General features: G+C 42.3%; 4 protein-coding genes across 4 annotated transcripts; all 4 read right to left on the bottom strand.

The window, feature by feature from the left end:
* Positions 1-1,056: 1,056 nt before the first annotated feature.
* On the bottom strand, positions 1,057-5,660 carry LOC128126834 (uncharacterized). Its single transcript, XM_052764971.1, has 4 exons — positions 5,285-5,660; positions 4,953-5,162; positions 4,386-4,864; positions 1,057-1,470 (listed from the first exon to the last, which is right to left on the bottom strand). Exons 1-4 carry the CDS (start codon positions 5,658-5,660, stop codon positions 1,057-1,059), a joined length of 1,479 nt encoding a protein of 492 aa, XP_052620931.1.
* Positions 5,661-5,669: 9 nt separating this feature from the next.
* Positions 5,670-10,273, bottom strand: LOC128126833 (uncharacterized). The gene is made up of 4 exons (XM_052764970.1): positions 9,898-10,273; positions 9,566-9,775; positions 8,999-9,477; positions 5,670-6,083 (listed from the first exon to the last, which is right to left on the bottom strand). Exons 1-4 carry the CDS (start codon positions 10,271-10,273, stop codon positions 5,670-5,672), a joined length of 1,479 nt encoding a protein of 492 aa, XP_052620930.1.
* A 9-nt stretch (positions 10,274-10,282) lies between these two features.
* Positions 10,283-14,887, bottom strand: LOC128126832 (uncharacterized). The gene is made up of 4 exons (XM_052764969.1): positions 14,512-14,887; positions 14,180-14,389; positions 13,612-14,090; positions 10,283-10,696 (listed from the first exon to the last, which is right to left on the bottom strand). The coding sequence occupies exons 1-4, from the start codon at positions 14,885-14,887 to the stop codon at positions 10,283-10,285; spliced, it is 1,479 nt and encodes a 492-aa protein (XP_052620929.1).
* Positions 14,888-14,896: 9 nt separating this feature from the next.
* LOC111883061 (uncharacterized) lies at positions 14,897-19,500 on the bottom strand. The gene is made up of 4 exons (XM_052764968.1): positions 19,125-19,500; positions 18,793-19,002; positions 18,226-18,740; positions 14,897-15,310 (listed from the first exon to the last, which is right to left on the bottom strand). The coding sequence occupies exons 1-4, from the start codon at positions 19,498-19,500 to the stop codon at positions 14,897-14,899; spliced, it is 1,515 nt and encodes a 504-aa protein (XP_052620928.1).
* Positions 19,501-23,233: the final 3,733 nt, after the last annotated feature.

The raw sequence follows: 23,233 nt of genomic DNA, 5'->3' as shown, positions 1-23,233 counted from the left end.
AACGTAGAGCTCTTGCATCGCAATAGGGATAAGATCAATAGGGAATTCAACTCCAGAAAACTCGAGAGTGCAACCCCGATAAACATCGGTGACATAAATAGTGCGGTTGTCGGCAACTTCGACAACCATTAGGCGAGCCAATTTTCCGATACTATGCCCCAAACGATTAATAAACGTGCGGGATACAAAAGAATGGGTAGCACCACTATCAAACATAACAACAGCGGGCTCGGAATCTAGCAAATAAGTGCCTGATTCACCACATACAATCATGTAAACAGTTCTAACTACCATTTATTAAATAATTCCAGGAGAGAAAGGAAAAAAAAAGAAATTTACCTGCCACTGTCGCGGTAATCACCGGCTCATCCGCAGTCATCTGGTGAGCACGACCTCGTGTCACCATAGTGGGTCCCTTAGAAGACGATGCAATTGCAGGATTTGTACCCCCGCCTCCTTTACCAGCCTTCAACTTCGGGCATTCGGGCTTCTTGTGTCCTGTCTCGTTGCAGTAATAGCAGACGGGAGCAACAAAAGTAATCTGAGGAACTGCACTCGCAGGGGAGCCCTACAATTCTTCCAATGATGCCCTGGCTTTTTGTAGTTGTAGCATATCAACGGATTTTTCTCGCCCTGACTAGAAGACGGCCTGTACTCATACCTTGACTTACCACCCTGCTTTTTCTTTTTCTGGGCATCTCCGGATGTCTTGGAGGAGGTGTCATTGGCCTTCCTCTTGGACTGGGTCTGCAACTCTATTTCCCTCCTCCTCGCTGCATCCATGATCGCGGATAAAGTCGGGAACTCCTGCATGCTAACGAATTCCTGAATCTCGGTACGTAGAATGGCAGTGTATCGGCTGACCAACCAGGCCTCGTTCCCGGCAAACGAGGGACAAAAAGATAGTATCTCCAAGAACTTGGCGTTTAGGTCGCTAACAGACTCGGTAGTTTGCTGTAAGGCCATGAACTCTTGCTGCATCTGCTGTTGCTCCACCTTAGGCACATATTGTGCCTCGAACCTCTCCACAAATTGGGCCCAAGACATGGCCCTCACTTATTCTTCGTTTAATAGAGCGGTGATGGTGTTCCACCATGTCTTTCCTCTTTTTCGCAGCTGATTCATGGCGATCACAACTTTGTACTGGTCCGGACACCCAACAGTCATGAAGGCGCCCTCAACATCTGACACCCAGTGCTTAGTAGCAACTGGGTCGGATTCACCGTTCCAATGAGGAGGGCTACACTTGCTTAACTTCTCGAAGTAGTATGCCGAATCCCGAACGGGCGGAGCCGGTAACGCTCCCCCAGGAATAGCTGCGAGGCGCTCATCCAGAAGATCACTGACCTGGTTGATTATGTCATTGGTCACACCCGGGATTAGTTCGTTGAAAGCGTTATTGAATTCCTCAGCAAAAATATCCATAACTTGCTCCATTTGGAGCTGATTAAGTCGAGCCGGCGAAGCCATCTGTATCCGTAGAAGGAGGAAAATATTTAGAAATAATTCAGCCTAGATATTTCTAGGAAGACAAAACACTCAGCTTGCTGAAAATTTCTCAACCTTGCCTCGACCCGAAACCGGCACCGATGTTTCCAATAGTAGGGGCCCTTCTACTACCTTCCACACAAGTTCCAATTTCGCATTCGCGTCTAGTTTCAAAATTTCCAGCTCGCTCTAGCCGTTAATTTTACATCTCTCTCACATGTTAACATTAAATAAGTGTGTAATCTAACATTTTAAGACTAGTAGAATCCAATTCATAGTCAACAATTTAACATAAACATTTAACATAAGAAATAAGGCTTACTTGGCTAGCCGGCTGGCACACCGCGACATCTTCCACTACTAGTCTTCAGAAAGTTAGAAAAATCTTTTAAAAAGAAAATAAACTCTTATAGAGCCTCAAATTTGAGTCTAGAACATCCACAAGAATGCCTAGTTCCCTCAAACTATGGCTCTGATACCAACTTGTGACACCCAAATTTTTTGCAAAAATTTTAAACTTTTAAAACCCATCATAAATTAAATTAAAACAACTGGAATAGTCATAACATAATCCATCAACTTAATAATCATATAAAATAAGTGCGGAAGTAATAATAATAATAAGGTCCCAACAAAAATAACTAGTAGCGATGTCCCGGTACTCCATGTCAAGCCTTAGCCTCTTTAATCTTAACACCTGAAAAGTAATAAGGGAAACCGTAAGCACAAAGCTTAGTGAATTCACACACAAACATTGTACTAACATTCATATTTACTAACCCTAATCCATTTTCCAATTATAGTTGTATAATAAGGGCAAAGAACGAATCAACGCCAATAATACAAGAAGGACTTGTAGGTTTGAACCGCACCGGGAAGATCCCGTATCACTTGGCCCTAATCACCGCACCTCACGATGAGTATTACGTTGGTGATCTTACCTACCCACCGCACCGGTAAATCCGTATCCTTTGGTGGTGTCTCCATATCCATGATTAGTTACATACAGTGCACATGTACGAATTAAAACAATACTTCTATAGCATGCTTTTATATTAAATTCAAATAATCACACACGAGCTAACTAGCAAACACAATCATCAATACAACGGTGTGGGAGAACTCACCTTGAGTGAGTAGTAAGGATAGCTAACAATAAAATAATGCCCAAGCTTGAGCAAACTTCAAAACCTCACCTAAGAAGGACTAAAGGTTAGAAAGGAGAAGTAATGAAGCTATGAGTTGAGAAAAGAGTAATCACAACAAGGTCTCTAAAACAGACATGCTGTTCAAAACGGATTTACTCCAAAATCAAAAACAGAAACATAGCTGTAACTAAATTTTATAGGAAACTATGATTTCTCAGGATTCCACAACTATAAAGAACTCATTCTAACTCCAAAAGATGAAATAAATATGGATTTTACAAAATGGTGTATCACTTCTGTCTCCAACAATACAGTCAAGTGATGTTGGCCAATTCTACCCAACTTGTGATTAGAATTCGTCCAAACCAAAATTAAGAGAAGTAAAGGACATACAAATGAAAGTCTCAGAGTTGGAAGTGAATGAAAAGAGTCTCTCAAACTCCAGAGACACTTAGCTCGAATCGGTTCGGCAGATTGTTTACGACTGAGAGCATCAGCTACCACATTAGCTTTACCGGGGTGGTAGTGAATTTCACAATCATAATCTTTTAGCCCATCCAACCATCTGATATGCCTCATGTTCAAATCCCGCTGCTCGAACAAATATTTTAGACTCTTATGGTCAGTGTATATGATAAACTTCACTCCATAGAGATAGTGTCTCCAAATCTTAAGATCGAAAACAATAGCCCCAAGCTCCAAATCATGAGTGGGGTAGTTTCGTTCGTGGGGTTTCAGCTGTCGGGAGGCATAGGCTATCACCCAATCTCGTTGCATTAATACGGCACCAAGACGTTGAAGCGATGCATCACAATAAACCACCATATCCTCAACCCCATCAGGTAAGGCCAAAATTGGAGCATCACACAATCGTTTCCTTAACTCATCAAACGCCAGCTGTTGCTCCGGGCCCCAAACGAATTTCACTGATTTCTTGGTGAATCGGGTGAGTGGTAAGGCGATTTTAGAGAAATTTTCAATGAACCTCCGGTAATAACCGGCTAAACCCAAGAAACTGCGAATTTCAGAAGGTGTTTTTGGAATCTTCCATTGTTTAACCGCATCAACCTTGGCTTGATCGACCTTAATACCGTGTTTGTTTACCACATGCCCCAAGAACTGAACTTCTTCCAACCAAAATTCACATTTTGAGAATTTAGCATAAAGCCTTTCTCTTGCCAGAGTTTCCAGAATCTCCTGAAGGTGTTGCTCATGCTCCTCTTTGCTCTTTGAATAGACCAAGATATCATCTATGAACACTATGACCGAACGGTCAAGCATCAGGCTACACACCCGGTTCATGAGATCCATAAACACTGTGGGTGCATTGGTGAGCCCAAAAGGCATAACCACGAACTCAAAGTGCCCATATCGAGTACGGAATGCTGTTTTCTCAATGTCTTCTTCACGAACCCGCATCTGATGGTAACCGGAACGTAAATCAATATTGGAAAACCAAGACGCTCCCTGAAGCTGATTGAAAAGATCGTCAATACGTGGAAACGAGTACCTATTCTTTATCGTGCACTTTTTTAGCTCCCTATAATCAATACACATTCGTTGGGATCCATCTTTCTTCTTCACAAAGAAGATAGGAGCACCCCAAGGTGAGCAGCTTGGTCGTAAAAACCCTTTATCACTTAGTTCTTGAAGTTGATCTTGGAGCTCTTTCATTTCAGGTGGTGCCAAGCGGTAAGGAGATTTCGCTACCGGAGTCGCACCTGGCACCAAATCAATGCGAAACTCCACTTGCCGAATAGGTGGCAAGCGAGGGAGTTCCTCCGGAAAGACATCGCTGAAGTTCAAAACGATAGGAACGTCGTCTAGTGCTATAGTAGAAGAGCAAGAAACCATAGCCAGGCAGGGGATGTCCCCCTGAATAATAAGTTCTCCACCTCTAGGGTTTCGAACACGAACTTGCTTCTTACGACAGTGGATTTCCACATCAAACGCATCAAGCCAATCCATGCCTACGATAACGTAGAGCTCTTGCATCGCAATAGGGATAAGATCAATAGGGAATTCAACTCCAGAAAACTCGAGAGTGCAACCCCGATAAACATCGGTGACATAAATAGTGCGGTTGTCGGCAACTTCGACAACCATTAGGCGAGCCAATTTTCCGATACTATGCCCCAAACGATTAATAAACGTGCGGGATACAAAAGAATGGGTAGCACCACTATCAAACATAACAACAGCGGGCTCGGAATCTAGCAAATAAGTGCCTGATTCACCACATACAATCATGTAAACAGTTCTAACTACCATTTATTAAATAATTCCAGGAGAGAAAGGAAAAAAAAAGAAATTTACCTGCCACTGTCGCGGTAATCACCGGCTCATCCGCAGTCATCTGGTGAGCACGACCTCGTGTCACCATAGTGGGTCCCTTAGAAGACGATGCAATTGCAGGATTTGTACCTCCGCCTCCTTTACCAGCCTTCAACTTCGGGCATTCGGGCTTCTTGTGTCCTGTCTCGTTGCAGTAATAGCAGACGGGAGCAACAAAAGTAATCTGAGGAACTGCACTCGCAGGGGAGCCCTACAATTCTTCCAATGATGCCCTGGCTTTTTGTAGTTGTAGCATATCAACGGATTTTTCTCGCCCTGACTAGAAGACGGCCTGTACTCATACCTTGACTTACCACCCTGCTTTTTCTTTTTCTGGGCATCTCCGGATGTCTTGGAGGAGGTGTCATTGGCCTTCCTCTTGGACTGGGTCTGCAACTCTATTTCCCTCCTCCTCGCTGCATCCATGATCGCGGATAAAGTCGGGAACTCCTGCATGCTAACGAATTCCTGAATCTCGGTATGTAGAATGGCAGTGTATCGGCTGACCAACCAGGCCTCGTTCCCGGCAAACGAGGGACAAAAAGATAGTATCTCCAAGAACTTGGCGTTTAGGTCGCTAACAGACTCGGTAGTTTGCTGTAAGGCCATGAACTCTTGCTGCATCTGCTGTTGCTCCACCTTAGGCACATATTGTGCCTCGAACCTCTCCACAAATTGGGCCCAAGACATGGCCCTCACTTATTCTTCGTTTAATAGAGCGGTGATGGTGTTCCACCATGTCTTTCCTCTTTTTCGCAGCTGATTCATGGCGATCACAACTTTGTACTGGTCCGGACACCCAACAGTCATGAAGGCGCCCTCAACATCTGACACCCAGTGCTTAGTAGCAACTGGGTCGGATTCACCGTTCCAATGAGGAGGGCTACACTTGTTGAACTTCTCGAAGTAGTATGTCGAATCCCGAACGGGCGGAGCCGGTAACGCTCCCCCAGGAATAGCTGCGAGGCGCTCATCCAGAAGATCACTGACCTGGTTGATTATGTCATTGGTCACACCCGGGATTAGTTCGTTGAAAGCGTTATTGAATTCCTCAGCAAAAATATCCATAACTTGCTCCATTTGGAGCTGATTAAGTCGAGCCGGCGGAGCCATCTGTATCCGTAGAAGGAGGAAAATATTTAGAAATAATTCAGCCTAGATATTTCTAGGAAGACAAAACACTCAGCTTGCTGAAAATTTCTCAACCTTGCCTCGACCCGAAACCGGCACCGATGTTTCCAATAGTAGGGGCCCTTCTACTACCTTCCACACAAGTTCCAATTTCGCATTCGCGTCTAGTTTCAAAATTTCCAGCTCGCTCTAGCCGTTAATTTTACATCTCTCTCACATGTTAACATTAAATAAGTGTGTAATCTAACATTTTAAGACTAGTAGAATCCAATTCATAGTCAACAATTTAACATAAACATTTAACATAAGAAATAAGGCTTACTTGGCTAGCCGGCTGGCACACCGCGACATCTTCCACTACTAGTCTTCAGAAAGTTAGAAAAATCTTTTAAAAAGAAAATAAACTCTTATAGAGCCTCAAATTTGAGTCTAGAACATCCACAAGAATGCCTAGTTCCCTAAAACTATGGCTCTGATACCAACTTGTGACACCCAAATTTTTTGCAAAAATTTTAAACTTTTAAAACCCATCATAAATTAAATTAAAACAACTGGAATAGTCATAACATAATCCATCAACTTAATAATCATATAAAATAAGTGCGGAAGTAATAATAATAATAAGGTCCCAACAAAAATAACTAGTAGCGATGTCCCGGTACTCCATGTCAAGCCTTAGCCTCTTTAATCTTAACACCTGAAAAGTAATAAGGGAAACCGTAAGCACAAAGCTTAGTGAATTCACACACAAACATTGTACTAACATTCATATTTACTAACCCTAATCCATTTTCCAATTATAGTTGTATAATAAGGGCAAAGAACGAATCAACGCCAATAATACAAGAAGGACTTGTAGGTTTGAACCGCACCGGGAAGATCCCGTATCACTTGGCCCTAATCACCGCACCTCACGATGAGTATTACGTTGGTGATCTTACCTACCCACCGCACCGGTAAATCCGTATCCTTTGGTGGTGTCTCCATATCCATGATTAGTTACATACAGTGCACATGTACGAATTAAAACAATACTTCTATAGCATGCTTTTATATTAAATTCAAATAATCACACACGAGCTAACTAGCAAACACAATCATCAATACAACGGTGTGGGAGAACTCACCTTGAGTGAGTAGTAAGGATAGCTAACAATAAAATAATGCCCAAGCTTGAGCAAACTTCAAAACCTCACCTAAGAAGGACTAAAGGTTAGAAAGGAGAAGTAATGAAGCTATGAGTTGAGAAAAGAGTAATCACAACAAGGTCTCTAAAACAGACATGCTGTTCAAAACGGATTTACTCCAAAATCAAAAACAGAAACATAGCTGTAACTAAATTTTATAGGAAACTATGATTTCTCAGGATTCCACAACTATAAAGAACTCATTCTAACTCCAAAAGATGAAATAAATATGGATTTTACAAAATGGTGTATCACTTCTGTCTCCAACAATACAGTCAAGTGATGTTGGCCAATTCTACCCAACTTGTGATTAGAATTCGTCCAAACCAAAATTAAGAGAAGTAAAGGACATACAAATGAAAGTCTCAGAGTTGGAAGTGAATGAAAAGAGTCTCTCAAACTCCAGAGACACTTAGCTCGAATCGGTTCGGCAGATTGTTTACGACTGAGAGCATCAGCTACCACATTAGCTTTACCGGGGTGGTAGTGAATTTCACAATCATAATCTTTTAGCCCATCCAACCATCTGATATGCCTCATGTTCAAATCCCGCTGCTCGAACAAATATTTTAGACTCTTATGGTCAGTGTATATGATAAACTTCACTCCATAGAGATAGTGTCTCCAAATCTTAAGATCGAAAACAATAGCCCCAAGCTCCAAATCATGAGTGGGGTAGTTTCGTTCGTGGGGTTTCAGCTGTCGGGAGGCATAGGCTATCACCCAATCTCGTTGCATTAATACGGCACCAAGACGTTGAAGCGATGCATCACAATAAACCACCATATCCTCAACCCCATCAGGTAAGGCCAAAATTGGAGCATCACACAATCGTTTCCTTAACTCATCAAACGCCAGCTGTTGCTCCGGGCCCCAAACGAATTTCACTGATTTCTTGGTGAATCGGGTGAGTGGTAAGGCGATTTTAGAGAAATTTTCAATGAACCTCCGGTAATAACCGGCTAAACCCAAGAAACTGCGAATTTCAGAAGGTGTTTTTGGAATCTTCCATTGTTTAACCGCATCAACCTTGGCTTGATCGACCTTAATACCGTGTTTGTTTACCACATGCCCCAAGAACTGAACTTCTTCCAACCAAAATTCACATTTTGAGAATTTAGCATAAAGCCTTTCTCTTGCCAGAGTTTCCAGAATCTCCTGAAGGTGTTGCTCATGCTCCTCTTTGCTCTTTGAATAGACCAAGATATCATCTATGAACACTATGACCGAACGGTCAAGCATCAGGCTACACACCCGGTTCATGAGATCCATAAACACTGTGGGTGCATTGGTGAGCCCAAAAGGCATAACCACGAACTCAAAGTGCCCATATCGAGTACGGAATGCTGTTTTCTCAATGTCTTCTTCACGAACCCGCATCTGATGGTAACCGGAACGTAAATCAATATTGGAAAACCAAGACGCTCCCTGAAGCTGATTGAAAAGATCGTCAATACGTGGAAACGAGTACCTATTCTTTATCGTGCACTTTTTTAGCTCCCTATAATCAATACACATTCGTTGGGATCCATCTTTCTTCTTCACAAAGAAGATAGGAGCACCCCAAGGTGAGCAGCTTGGTCGTAAAAACCCTTTATCACTTAGTTCTTGAAGTTGATCTTGGAGCTCTTTCATTTCAGGTGGTGCCAAGCGGTAAGGAGATTTCGCTACCGGAGTCGCACCTGGCACCAAATCAATGCGAAACTCCACTTGCCGAATAGGTGGCAAGCGAGGGAGTTCCTCCGGAAAGACATCGCTGAAGTTCAAAACGATAGGAACGTCGTCTAGTGCTATAGTAGAAGAGCAAGAAACCATAGCCAGGCAGGGGATGTCCCCCTGAATAATAAGTTCTCCACCTCTAGGGTTTCGAACACGAACTTGCTTCTTACGACAGTGGATTTCCACATCAAACGCATCAAGCCAATCCATGCCTACGATAACGTAGAGCTCTTGCATCGCAATAGGGATAAGATCAATAGGGAATTCAACTCCAGAAAACTCGAGAGTGCAACCCCGATAAACATCGGTGACATAAATAGTGCGGTTGTCGGCAACTTCGACAACCATTAGGCGAGCCAATTTTCCGATACTATGCCCCAAACGATTAATAAACGTGCGGGATACAAAAGAATGGGTAGCACCACTATCAAACATAACAACAGCGGGCTCGGAATCTAGCAAATAAGTGCCTGATTCACCACATACAATCATGTAAACAGTTCTAACTACCATTTATTAAATAATTCCAGGAGAGAAAGGAAAAAAAAAGAAATTTACCTGCCACTGTCGCGGTAATCACCGGCTCATCCGCAGTCATCTGGTGAGCACGACCTCGTGTCACCATAGTGGGTCCCTTAGAAGACGATGCAATTGCAGGATTTGTACCTCCGCCTCCTTTACCAGCCTTCAACTTCGGGCATTCGGGCTTCTTGTGTCCTGTCTCGTTGCAGTAATAGCAGACGGGAGCAACAAAAGTAATCTGAGGAACTGCACTCGCAGGGGAGCCCTACAATTCTTCCAATGATGCCCTGGCTTTTTGTAGTTGTAGCATATCAACGGATTTTTCTCGCCCTGACTAGAAGACGGCCTGTACTCATACCTTGACTTACCACCCTGCTTTTTCTTTTTCTGGGCATCTCCGGATGTCTTGGAGGAGGTGTCATTGGCCTTCCTCTTGGACTGGGTCTGCAACTCTATTTCCCTCCTCCTCGCTGCATCCATGATCGCGGATAAAGTCGGGAACTCCTGCATGCTAACGAATTCCTGAATCTCGGTACGTAGAATGGCAGTGTATCGGCTGACCAACCAGGCCTCGTTCCCGGCAAACGAGGGACAAAAAGATAGTATCTCCAAGAACTTGGCGTTTAGGTCGCTAACAGACTCGGTAGTTTGCTGTAAGGCCATGAACTCTTGCTGCATCTGCTGTTGCTCCACCTTAGGCACATATTGTGCCTCGAACCTCTCCACAAATTGGGCCCAAGACATGGCCCTCACTTATTCTTCGTTTAATAGAGCGGTGATGGTGTTCCACCATGTCTTTCCTCTTTTTCGCAGCTGATTCATGGCGATCACAACTTTGTACTGGTCCGGACACCCAACAGTCATGAAGGCGCCCTCAACATCTGACACCCAGTGCTTAGTAGCAACTGGGTCGGATTCACCGTTCCAATGAGGAGGGCTACACTTGCTTAACTTCTCGAAGTAGTATGCCGAATCCCGAACGGGCGGAGCCGGTAACGCTCCCCCAGGAATAGCTGCGAGGCGCTCATCCAGAAGATCACTGACCTGGTTGATTATGTCATTGGTCACACCCGGGATTAGTTCGTTGAAAGCGTTATTGAATTCCTCAGCAAAAATATCCATAACTTGCTCCATTTGGAGCTGATTAAGTCGAGCCGGCGGAGCCATCTGTATCCGTAGAAGGAGGAAAATATTTAGAAATAATTCAGCCTAGATATTTCTAGGAAGACAAAACACTCAGCTTGCTGAAAATTTCTCAACCTTGCCTCGACCCGAAACCGGCACCGATGTTTCCAATAGTAGGGGCCCTTCTACTACCTTCCACACAAGTTCCAATTTCGCATTCGCGTCTAGTTTCAAAATTTCCAGCTCGCTCTAGCCGTTAATTTTACATCTCTCTCACATGTTAACATTAAATAAGTGTGTAATCTAACATTTTAAGACTAGTAGAATCCAATTCATAGTCAACAATTTAACATAAACATTTAACATAAGAAATAAGGCTTACTTGGCTAGCCGGCTGGCACACCGCGACATCTTCCACTACTAGTCTTCAGAAAGTTAGAAAAATCTTTTAAAAAGAAAATAAACTCTTATAGAGCCTCAAATTTGAGTCTAGAACATCCACAAGAATGCCTAGTTCCCTCAAACTATGGCTCTGATACCAACTTGTGACACCCAAATTTTTTGCAAAAATTTTAAACTTTTAAAACCCATCATAAATTAAATTAAAACAACTGGAATAGTCATAACATAATCCATCAACTTAATAATCATATAAAATAAGTGCGGAAGTAATAATAATAATAAGGTCCCAACAAAAATAACTAGTAGCGATGTCCCGGTACTCCATGTCAAGCCTTAGCCTCTTTAATCTTAACACCTGAAAAGTAATAAGGGAAACCGTAAGCACAAAGCTTAGTGAATTCACACACAAACATTGTACTAACATTCATATTTACTAACCCTAATCCATTTTCCAATTATAGTTGTATAATAAGGGCAAAGAACGAATCAACGCCAATAATACAAGAAGGACTTGTAGGTTTGAACCGCACCGGGAAGATCCCGTATCACTTGGCCCTAATCACCGCACCTCACGATGAGTATTACGTTGGTGATCTTACCTACCCACCGCACCGGTAAATCCGTATCCTTTGGTGGTGTCTCCATATCCATGATTAGTTACATACAGTGCACATGTACGAATTAAAACAATACTTCTATAGCATGCTTTTATATTAAATTCAAATAATCACACACGAGCTAACTAGCAAACACAATCATCAATACAACGGTGTGGGAGAACTCACCTTGAGTGAGTAGTAAGGATAGCTAACAATAAAATAATGCCCAAGCTTGAGCAAACTTCAAAACCTCACCTAAGAAGGACTAAAGGTTAGAAAGGAGAAGTAATGAAGCTATGAGTTGAGAAAAGAGTAATCACAACAAGGTCTCTAAAACAGACATGCTGTTCAAAACGGATTTACTCCAAAATCAAAAACAGAAACATAGCTGTAACTAAATTTTATAGGAAACTATGATTTCTCAGGATTCCACAACTATAAAGAACTCATTCTAACTCCAAAAGATGAAATAAATATGGATTTTACAAAATGGTGTATCACTTCTGTCTCCAACAATACAGTCAAGTGATGTTGGCCAATTCTACCCAACTTGTGATTAGAATTCGTCCAAACCAAAATTAAGAGAAGTAAAGGACATACAAATGAAAGTCTCAGAGTTGGAAGTGAATGAAAAGAGTCTCTCAAACTCCAGAGACACTTAGCTCGAATCGGTTCGGCAGATTGTTTACGACTGAGAGCATCAGCTACCACATTAGCTTTACCGGGGTGGTAGTGAATTTCACAATCATAATCTTTTAGCCCATCCAACCATCTGATATGCCTCATGTTCAAATCCCGCTGCTCGAACAAATATTTTAGACTCTTATGGTCAGTGTATATGATAAACTTCACTCCATAGAGATAGTGTCTCCAAATCTTAAGATCGAAAACAATAGCCCCAAGCTCCAAATCATGAGTGGGGTAGTTTCGTTCGTGGGGTTTCAGCTGTCGGGAGGCATAGGCTATCACCCAATCTCGTTGCATTAATACGGCACCAAGACGTTGAAGCGATGCATCACAATAAACCACCATATCCTCAACCCCATCAGGTAAGGCCAAAATTGGAGCATCACACAATCGTTTCCTTAACTCATCAAACGCCAGCTGTTGCTCCGGGCCCCAAACGAATTTCACTGATTTCTTGGTGAATCGGGTGAGTGGTAAGGCGATTTTAGAGAAATTTTCAATGAACCTCCGGTAATAACCGGCTAAACCCAAGAAACTGCGAATTTCAGAAGGTGTTTTTGGAATCTTCCATTGTTTAACCGCATCAACCTTGGCTTGATCGACCTTAATACCGTGTTTGTTTACCACATGCCCCAAGAACTGAACTTCTTCCAACCAAAATTCACATTTTGAGAATTTAGCATAAAGCCTTTCTCTTGCCAGAGTTTCCAGAATCTCCTGAAGGTGTTGCTCATGCTCCTCTTTGCTCTTTGAATAGACCAAGATATCATCTATGAACACTATGACCGAACGGTCAAGCATCAGGCTACACACCCGGTTCATGAGATCCATAAACACTGTGGGTGCATTGGTGAGCCCAAAAGGCATAACCACGAACTCAAAGTGCCCATATCGAGTACGGAATGCTGTTTTCTCAATGTCTTCTTCACGAACCCGCATCTGATGGTAACCGGAACGTAAATCAATATTGGAAAACCAAGACGCTCCCTGAAGCTGATTGAAAAGATCGTCAATACGTGGAAACGAGTACCTATTCTTTATCGTGCACTTTTTTAGCTCCCTATAATCAATACACATTCGTTGGGATCCATCTTTCTTCTTCACAAAGAAGATAGGAGCACCCCAAGGTGAGCAGCTTGGTCGTAAAAACCCTTTATCACTTAGTTCTTGAAGTTGATCTTGGAGCTCTTTCATTTCAGGTGGTGCCAAGCGGTAAGGAGATTTCGCTACCGGAGTCGCACCTGGCACCAAATCAATGCGAAACTCCACTTGCCGAATAGGTGGCAAGCGAGGGAGTTCCTCCGGAAAGACATCGCTGAAGTTCAAAACGATAGGAACGTCGTCTAGTGCTATAGTAGAAGAGCAAGAAACCATAGCCAGGCAGGGGATGTCCCCCTGAATAATAAGTTCTCCACCTCTAGGGTTTCGAACACGAACTTGCTTCTTACGACAGTGGATTTCCACATCAAACGCATCAAGCCAATCCATGCCTACGATAACGTAGAGCTCTTGCATCGCAATAGGGATAAGATCAATAGGGAATTCAACTCCAGAAAACTCGAGAGTGCAACCCCGATAAACATCGGTGACATAAATAGTGCGGTTGTCGGCAACTTCGACAACCATTAGGCGAGCCAATTTTCCGATACTATGCCCCAAACGATTAATAAACGTGCGGGATACAAAAGAATGGGTAGCACCACTATCAAACATAACAACAGCGGGCTCGGAATCTAGCAAATAAGTGCCTGATTCACCACATACAATCATGTAAACAGTTCTAACTACCATTTATTAAATAATTCCAGGAGAGAAAGGAAAAAAAAAAGAAATTTACCTGCCACTGTCGCGGTAATCACCGGCTCATCCGCAGTCATCTGGTGAGCACGACCTCGTGTCACCATAGTGGGTCCCTTAGAAGACGATGCAATTGCAGGATTTGTACCTCCGCCTCCTTTACCAGCCTTCAACTTCGGGCATTCGGGCTTCTTGTGTCCTGTCTCGTTGCAGTAATAGCAGACGGGAGCAACAAAAGTAATCTGAGGAACTGCACTCGCAGGGGAGCCCTACAATTCTTCCAATGATGCCCTGGCTTTTTGTAGTTGTAGCATATCAACGGATTTTTCTCGCCCTGACTAGAAGACGGCCTGTACTCATACCTTGACTTACCACCCTGCTTTTTCTTTTTCTGGGCATCTCCGGATGTCTTGGAGGAGGTGTCATTGGCCTTCCTCTTGGACTGGGTCTGCAACTCTATTTCCCTCCTCCTCGCTGCATCCATGATCGCGGATAAAGTCGGGAACTCCTGCATGCTAACGAATTCCTGAATCTCGGTATGTAGAATGGCAGTGTATCGGCTGACCAACCAGGCCTCGTTCCCGGCAAACGAGGGACAAAAAGATAGTATCTCCAAGAACTTGGCGTTTAGGTCGCTAACAGACTCGGTAGTTTGCTGTAAGGCCATGAACTCTTGCTGCATCTGCTGTTGCTCCACCTTAGGCACATATTGTGCCTCGAACCTCTCCACAAATTGGGCCCAAGACATGGCCCTCACTTATTCTTCGTTTAATAGAGCGGTGATGGTGTTCCACCATGTCTTTCCTCTTTTTCGCAGCTGATTCATGGCGATCACAACTTTGTACTGGTCCGGACACCCAACAGTCATGAAGGCGCCCTCAACATCTGACACCCAGTGCTTAGTAGCAACTGGGTCGGATTCACCGTTCCAATGAGGAGGGCTACACTTGTTGAACTTCTCGAAGTAGTATGCCGAATCCCGAACGGGCGGAGCCGGTAACGCTCCCCCAGGAATAGCTGCGAGGCGCTCATCCAGAAGATCACTGACCTGGTTGATTATGTCATTGGTCACACCCGGGATTAGTTCGTTGAAAGCGTTATTGAATTCCTCAGCAAAAATATCCATAACTTGCTCCATTTGGAGCTGATTAAGTCGAGCCGGCGGAGCCATCTGTATCCGTAGAAGGAGGAAAATATTTAGAAATAATTCAGCCTAGATATTTCTAGGAAGACAAAACACTCAGCTTGCTGAAAATTTCTCAACCTTGCCTCGACCCGAAACCGGCACCGATGTTTCCAATAGTAGGGGCCCTTCTACTACCTTCCACACAAGTTCCAATTTCGCATTCGCGTCTAGTTTCAAAATTTCCAGCTCGCTCTAGCCGTTAATTTTACATCTCTCTCACATGTTAACATTAAATAAGTGTGTAATCTAACATTTTAAGACTAGTAGAATCCAATTCATAGTCAACAATTTAACATAAACATTTAACATAAGAAATAAGGCTTACTTGGCTAGCCGGCTGGCACACCGCGACATCTTCCACTACTAGTCTTCAGAAAGTTAGAAAAATCTTTTAAAAAGAAAATAAACTCTTATAGAGCCTCAAATTTGAGTCTAGAACATCCACAAGAATGCCTAGTTCCCTCAAACTATGGCTCTGATACCAACTTGTGACACCCAAATTTTTTGCAAAAATTTTAAACTTTTAAAACCCATCATAAATTAAATTAAAACAACTGGAATAGTCATAACATAATCCATCAACTTAATAATCATATAAAATAAGTGCGGAAGTAATAATAATAATAAGGTCCCAACAAAAATAACTAGTAGCGATGTCCCGGTACTCCATGTCAAGCCTTAGCCTCTTTAATCTTAACACCTGAAAAGTAATAAGGGAAACCGTAAGCACAAAGCTTAGTGAATTCACACACAAACATTGTACTAACATTCATATTTACTAACCCTAATCCATTTTCCAATTATAGTTGTATAATAAGGGCAAAGAACGAATCAACGCCAATAATACAAGAAGGACTTGTAGGTTTGAACCGCACCGGGAAGATCCCGTATCACTTGGCCCTAATCACCGCACCTCACGATGAGTATTACGTTGGTGATCTTACCTACCCACCGCACCGGTAAATCCGTATCCTTTGGTGGTGTCTCCATATCCATGATTAGTTACATACAGTGCACATGTACGAATTAAAACAATACTTCTATAGCATGCTTTTATATTAAATTCAAATAATCACACACGAGCTAACTAGCAAACACAATCATCAATACAACGGTGTGGGAGAACTCACCTTGAGTGAGTAGTAAGGATAGCTAACAATAAAATAATGCCCAAGCTTGAGCAAACTTCAAAACCTCACCTAAGAAGGACTAAAGGTTAGAAAGGAGAAGTAATGAAGCTATGAGTTGAGAAAAGAGTAATCACAACAAGGTCTCTAAAACAGACATGCTGTTCAAAACGGATTTACTCCAAAATCAAAAACAGAAACATAGCTGTAACTAAATTTTATAGGAAACTATGATTTCTCAGGATTCCACAACTATAAAGAACTCATTCTAACTCCAAAAGATGAAATAAATATGGATTTTACAAAATGGTGTATCACTTCTGTCTCCAACAATACAGTCAAGTGATGTTGGCCAATTCTACCCAACTTGTGATTAGAATTCGTCCAAACCAAAATTAAGAGAAGTAAAGGACATACAAATGAAAGTCTCAGAGTTGGAAGTGAATGAAAAGAGTCTCTCAAACTCCAGAGACACTTAGCTCGAATCGGTTCGGCAGATTGTTTACGACTGAGAGCATCAGCTACCACATTAGCTTTACCGGGGTGGTAGTGAATTTCACAATCATAATCTTTTAGCCCATCCAACCATCTGATATGCCTCATGTTCAAATCCCGCTGCTCGAACAAATATTTTAGACTCTTATGGTCAGTGTATATGATAAACTTCACTCCATAGAGATAGTGTCTCCAAATCTTAAGATCGAAAACAATAGCCCCAAGCTCCAAATCATGAGTGGGGTAGTTTCGTTCGTGGGGTTTCAGCTGTCGGGAGGCATAGGCTATCACCCAATCTCGTTGCATTAATACGGCACCAAGACGTTGAAGCGATGCATCACAATAAACCACCATATCCTCAACCCCATCAGGTAAGGCCAAAATTGGAGCATCACACAATCGTTTCCTTAACTCATCAAACGCCAGCTGTTGCTCCGGGCCCCAAACGAATTTCACTGATTTCTTGGTGAATCGGGTGAGTGGTAAGGCGATTTTAGAGAAATTTTCAATGAACCTCCGGTAATAACCGGCTAAACCCAAGAAACTGCGAATTTCAGAAGGTGTTTTTGGAATCTTCCATTGTTTAACCGCATCAACCTTGGCTTGATCGACCTTAATACCGTGTTTGTTTACCACATGCCCCAAGAACTGAACTTCTTCCAACCAAAATTCACATTTTGAGAATTTAGCATAAAGCCTTTCTCTTGCCAGAGTTTCCAGAATCTCCTGAAGGTGTTGCTCATGCTCCTCTTTGCTCTTTGAATAGACCAAGATATCATCTATGAACACTATGACCGAACGGTCAAGCATCAGGCTACACACCCGGTTCATGAGATCCATAAACACTGTGGGTGCATTGGTGAGCCCAAAAGGCATAACCACGAACTCAAAGTGCCCATATCGAGTACGGAATGCTGTTTTCTCAATGTCTTCTTCACGAACCCGCATCTGATGGTAACCGGAACGTAAATCAATATTGGAAAACCAAGACGCTCCCTGAAGCTGATTGAAAAGATCGTCAATACGTGGAAACGAGTACCTATTCTTTATCGTGCACTTTTTTAGCTCCCTATAATCAATACACATTCGTTGGGATCCATCTTTCTTCTTCACAAAGAAGATAGGAGCACCCCAAGGTGAGCAGCTTGGTCGTAAAAACCCTTTATCACTTAGTTCTTGAAGTTGATCTTGGAGCTCTTTCATTTCAGGTGGTGCCAAGCGGTAAGGAGATTTCGCTACCGGAGTCGCACCTGGCACCAAATCAATGCGAAACTCCACTTGCCGAATAGGTGGCAAGCGAGGGAGTTCCTCCGGAAAGACATCGCTGAAGTTCAAAACGATAGGAACGTCGTCTAGTGCTATAGTAGAAGAGCAAGAAACCATAGCCAGGCAGGGGATGTCCCCCTGAATAATAAGTTCTCCACCTCTAGGGTTTCGAACACGAACTTGCTTCTTACGACAGTGGATTTCCACATCAAACGCATCAAGCCAATCCATGCCTACGATAACGTAGAGCTCTTGCATCGCAATAGGGATAAGATCAATAGGGAATTCAACTCCAGAAAACTCGAGAGTGCAACCCCGATAAACATCGGTGACATAAATAGTGCGGTTGTCGGCAACTTCGACAACCATTAGGCGAGCCAATTTTCCGATACTATGCCCCAAACGATTAATAAACGTGCGGGATACAAAAGAATGGGTAGCACCACTATCAAACATAACAACAGCGGGCTCGGAATCTAGCAAATAAGTGCTTGATTCACCACATACAATCATGTAAACAGTTCTAACTACCATTTATTAAATAATTCCAGGAGAGAAAGGAAAAAAAAAGAAATTTACCTGCCACTGTCGCGGTAATCACCGGCTCATCCGCAGTCATCTGGTGAGCACGACCTCGTGTCACCATAGTGGGTCCCTTAGAAGACGATGCAATTGCAGGATTTGTACCTCCGCCTCCTTTACCAGCCTTCAACTTCGGGCATTCGGGCTTCTTGTGTCCTGTCTCGTTGCAGTAATAGCAGACGGGAGCAACAAAAGTAATCTGAGGAACTGCACTCGCAGGGGAGCCCTACAATTCTTCCAATGATGCCCTGGCTTTTTGTAGTTGTAGCATATCAACGGATTTTTCTCGCCCTGACTAGAAGACGGCCTGTACTCATACCTTGACTTACCACCCTGCTTTTTCTTTTTCTGGGCATCTCCGGATGTCTTGGAGGAGGTGTCATTGGCCTTCCTCTTGGACTGGGTCTGCAACTCTATTTCCCTCCTCCTCGCTGCATCCATGATCGCGGATAAAGTCGGGAACTCCTGCATGCTAACGAATTCCTGAATCTCGGTACGTAGAATGGCAGTGTATCGGCTGACCAACCAGGCCTCGTTCCCGGCAAACGAGGGACAAAAAGATAGTATCTCCAAGAACTTGGCGTTTAGGTCGCTAACAGACTCGGTAGTTTGCTGTAAGGCCATGAACTCTTGCTGCATCTGCTGTTGCTCCACCTTAGGCACATATTGTGCCTCGAACCTCTCCACAAATTGGGCCCAAGACATGGCCCTCACTTATTCTTCGTTTAATAGAGCGGTGATGGTGTTCCACCATGTCTTTCCTCTTTTTCGCAGCTGATTCATGGCGATCACAACTTTGTACTGGTCCGGACACCCAACAGTCATGAAGGCGCCCTCAACATCTGACACCCAGTGCTTAGTAGCAACTGGGTCGGATTCACCGTTCCAATGAGGAGGGCTACACTTGCTTAACTTCTCGAAGTAGTATGCCGAATCCCGAACGGGCGGAGCCGGTAACGCTCCCCCAGGAATAGCTGCGAGGCGCTCATCCAGAAGATCACTGACCTGGTTGATTATGTCATTGGTCACACCCGGGATTAGTTCGTTGAAAGCGTTATTGAATTCCTCAGCAAAAATATCCATAACTTGCTCCATTTGGAGCTGATTAAGTCGAGCCGGCGAAGCCATCTGTATCCGTAGAAGGAGGAAAATATTTAGAAATAATTCAGCCTAGATATTTCTAGGAAGACAAAACACTCAGCTTGCTGAAAATTTCTCAACCTTGCCTCGACCCGAAACCGGCACCGATGTTTCCAATAGTAGGGGCCCTTCTACTACCTTCCACACAAGTTCCAATTTCGCATTCGCGTCTAGTTTCAAAATTTCCAGCTCGCTCTAGCCGTTAATTTTACATCTCTCTCACATTTTAACATTAAATAAGTGTGTAATCTAACATTTTAAGACTAATAGAATCCAATTCATAGTCAACAATTTAACATAAACATTTAACATAAGAAATAAGGCTTACTTGGCTAGCCGGCTGGCACACCGCGACATCTTCCACTACTAGTCTTCAGAAAGTTAGAAAAATCTTTTAAAAAGAAAATAAACTCTTATAGAGCCTCAAATTTGAGTCTAGAACATCCACAAGAATGCCTAGTTCCCTCAAACTATGGCTCTGATACCAACTTGTGACACCCAAATTTTTTGCAAAAATTTTAAACTTTTAAAACCCATCATAAATTAAATTAAAACAACTGGAATAGTCATAACATAATACATCAACTTAATAATCATATAAAATAAGTGCGGAAGTAATAATAATAATAAGGTCCCAACAAAAATAACTAGTAGCGATGTCCCGGTACTCCATGTCAAGCCTTAGCCTCTTTAATCTTAACACCTGAAAAGTAATAAGGGAAACCGTAAGCACAAAGCTTAGTGAATTCACACACAAACATTGTACTAACATTCATATTTACTAACCCTAATCCATTTTCCAATTATAGTTGTATAATAAGGGCAAAGAACGAATCAACGCCAATAATACAAGAAGGACTTGTAGGTTTGAACCGCACCGGGAAGATCCCGTATCACTTGGCCCTAATCACCGCACCTCACGATGAGTATTACGTTGGTGATCTTACCTACCCACCGCACCGGTAAATCCGTATCCTTTGGTGGTGTCTCCATATCCATGATTAGTTACATACAGTGCACATGTACGAATTAAAACAATACTTCTATAGCATGCTTTTATAATAAATTCAAATAATCACACACGAGCTAACTAGCAAACACAATCATCAATACAACGGTGTGGGAGAACTCACCTTGAGTGAGTAGTAAGGATAGCTAACAATAAAATAATGCCCAAGCTTGAGCAAACTTCAAAACCTCACCTAAGAAGGACTAAAGGTTAGAAAGGAGAAGTAATGAAGCTATGAGTTGAGAAAAGAGTAATCACAACAAGGTCTCTAAAACAGACATGCTGTTCAAAACGGATTTACTCCAAAATCAAAAACAGAAACATAGCTGTAACTAAATTTCATAGGAAACTATGATTTCTCTGGATTCCACAACTATAAAGAACTCATTCTAACTCCAAAAGATGAAATAAATATGGATTTTACAAAATGGTGTATCACTTCTGTCTCCAACAATACAGTCAAGTGATGTTGGCCAATTCTACCCAACTTGTGATTAGAATTCGTCCAAACCAAAATTAAGAGAAGTAAAGGACATACAAATGAAAGTCTCAGAGTTGGAATTGAATGAAAAGCTTCTCCCAAACTCCATATATAAAATTCACATTGTGGACAATCACAGCACTAGCAAAAGCTGGTGACTGCCCACTGATCTGGAGTGTGGATCCATTCTAACCAATTTATAATTGGAAATAACACCCCATCTGCTCCAGATCTTAAATTAATAATATAAGGAACATATAAAAACTTGGAATCACTCTGGATCCTTTTCCAAGCCTTAGAAATGATGAAAGCAAAATGACATATCAGAACAGACCCGGATCAGATCTAACAGCAAAGATGCCATTCTTTTCCATAGATAAAGTCCTTATCAGTGAGTTTAGCCTACTTAAGAAATTTAGCCACCTAAATTTGGTAACTTTTGGAACTGGTTTGGGGTCCGTTTGAGTTCTAGAGCTCAAGCTATGAGTTTTACAAAATGACTACAGATCTGATGGAAAACAGAATCGTAGACACCCATGATTCCTTTTTGGCTTATCCATCCTTCTCCTTTTGAAACACATTTTAAGATGTGTTCATCATCCCAATTTAGTCCCCATGATCATGGTGGTACTAAAAGGGTTAGGTATCATTAGGATTTCATTTTGCCACAAGATTGTAATAATAATCAACATGAAAATGAACATAAAGCACATAAATTCACCATTCTCCCTTTTAAGGTTTCCATGATCTTTTGCCACTTGTAATCCCCTAGATCCATCATCCACCATATATGGGGTGAAGATAGGATCTTGAGATGATGTATAACATACAATTACAAATCAAATAAGAAGGAGAAGAAGTGAAATTGAAATCATAAAACTAGAACAAGGTTATGAATCAAGTTGTAAGAAATGATAAGGAGGTTCATACCAATATGAATCAAGGCGGGAAATGAACAAGAATTAAGCTCCAAACAACAGCCCCTTGGCTGCTCTTGATCCCAAAGAGAGAGAGGACGATTTGAGAGAGAGAAGGAGGGTTTAGAGTGTTTTTCTTGTGTGTGTTCCAAATGATTCAATTAACACATTAAGTACTATTTACTAGATGGACTTTGCAAATAGGCCCATAACCCATGGACTTCAATAAAAGGAGTTTACAAGATGATAAAAAGAGTCCAATAACATAAGAAATCAGACATTGGTTAAATAAATTAACCCAAGGTTACAAGGATAGTTAAATTAAAATAACCAAACGTACCGAGAAAAATCGGGGCGTTACACATTTACGGATGTACCTAGATCGAGCATGGCTCGGGGTACATGAAGATCCCCAATTTGCATGGCATGGTAAAGACACAGGGATCCTTGCACTTCGGGGGCATCCTCTTTTGCAAAACTGCGGATACATGTTCCCCAACTGTTACGAATTGATTTCCTTTTAATTTCTTTTTAGATAAATAAAGATCCTTAAGGAACCTTGCATATCTAGGCACCTGCTTGATGGCCTCGAGGAGTGGAATGTTGATTTGAACTCTCTTGAACATTTGCATGATCTCATTCTCCTCCCGTTCTTTGTTCGTGATCTTTAATCTTTTGGGAAATGGAGCAGGTGTTGCTTTAGACTCAGTGATGAAGGGCTTCTTTTTGATTGTTTTCTCTTCCTTCTTCTCTTCTTTGGTTGCCTCTTCGACCACTATTTCTTCTTCCTTTTGATCAATCGATACTTTTGGACCATCATAGATCTTTCTGCCTCTCAATGTGATGGCACACACGTTGTACCTTGGGTTTGTTTCAGTTTGTGCAGGTAAC

This window comes from Lactuca sativa, chromosome 6, assembly GCF_002870075.4.
Source record: "Lactuca sativa cultivar Salinas chromosome 6, Lsat_Salinas_v11, whole genome shotgun sequence".
Classification (NCBI taxonomy): domain Eukaryota; kingdom Viridiplantae; phylum Streptophyta; class Magnoliopsida; order Asterales; family Asteraceae; genus Lactuca; species Lactuca sativa.
Note: the sequence above shows the minus strand (reverse complement) of the source record. Positions and strands in the feature narration are given on the sequence as shown.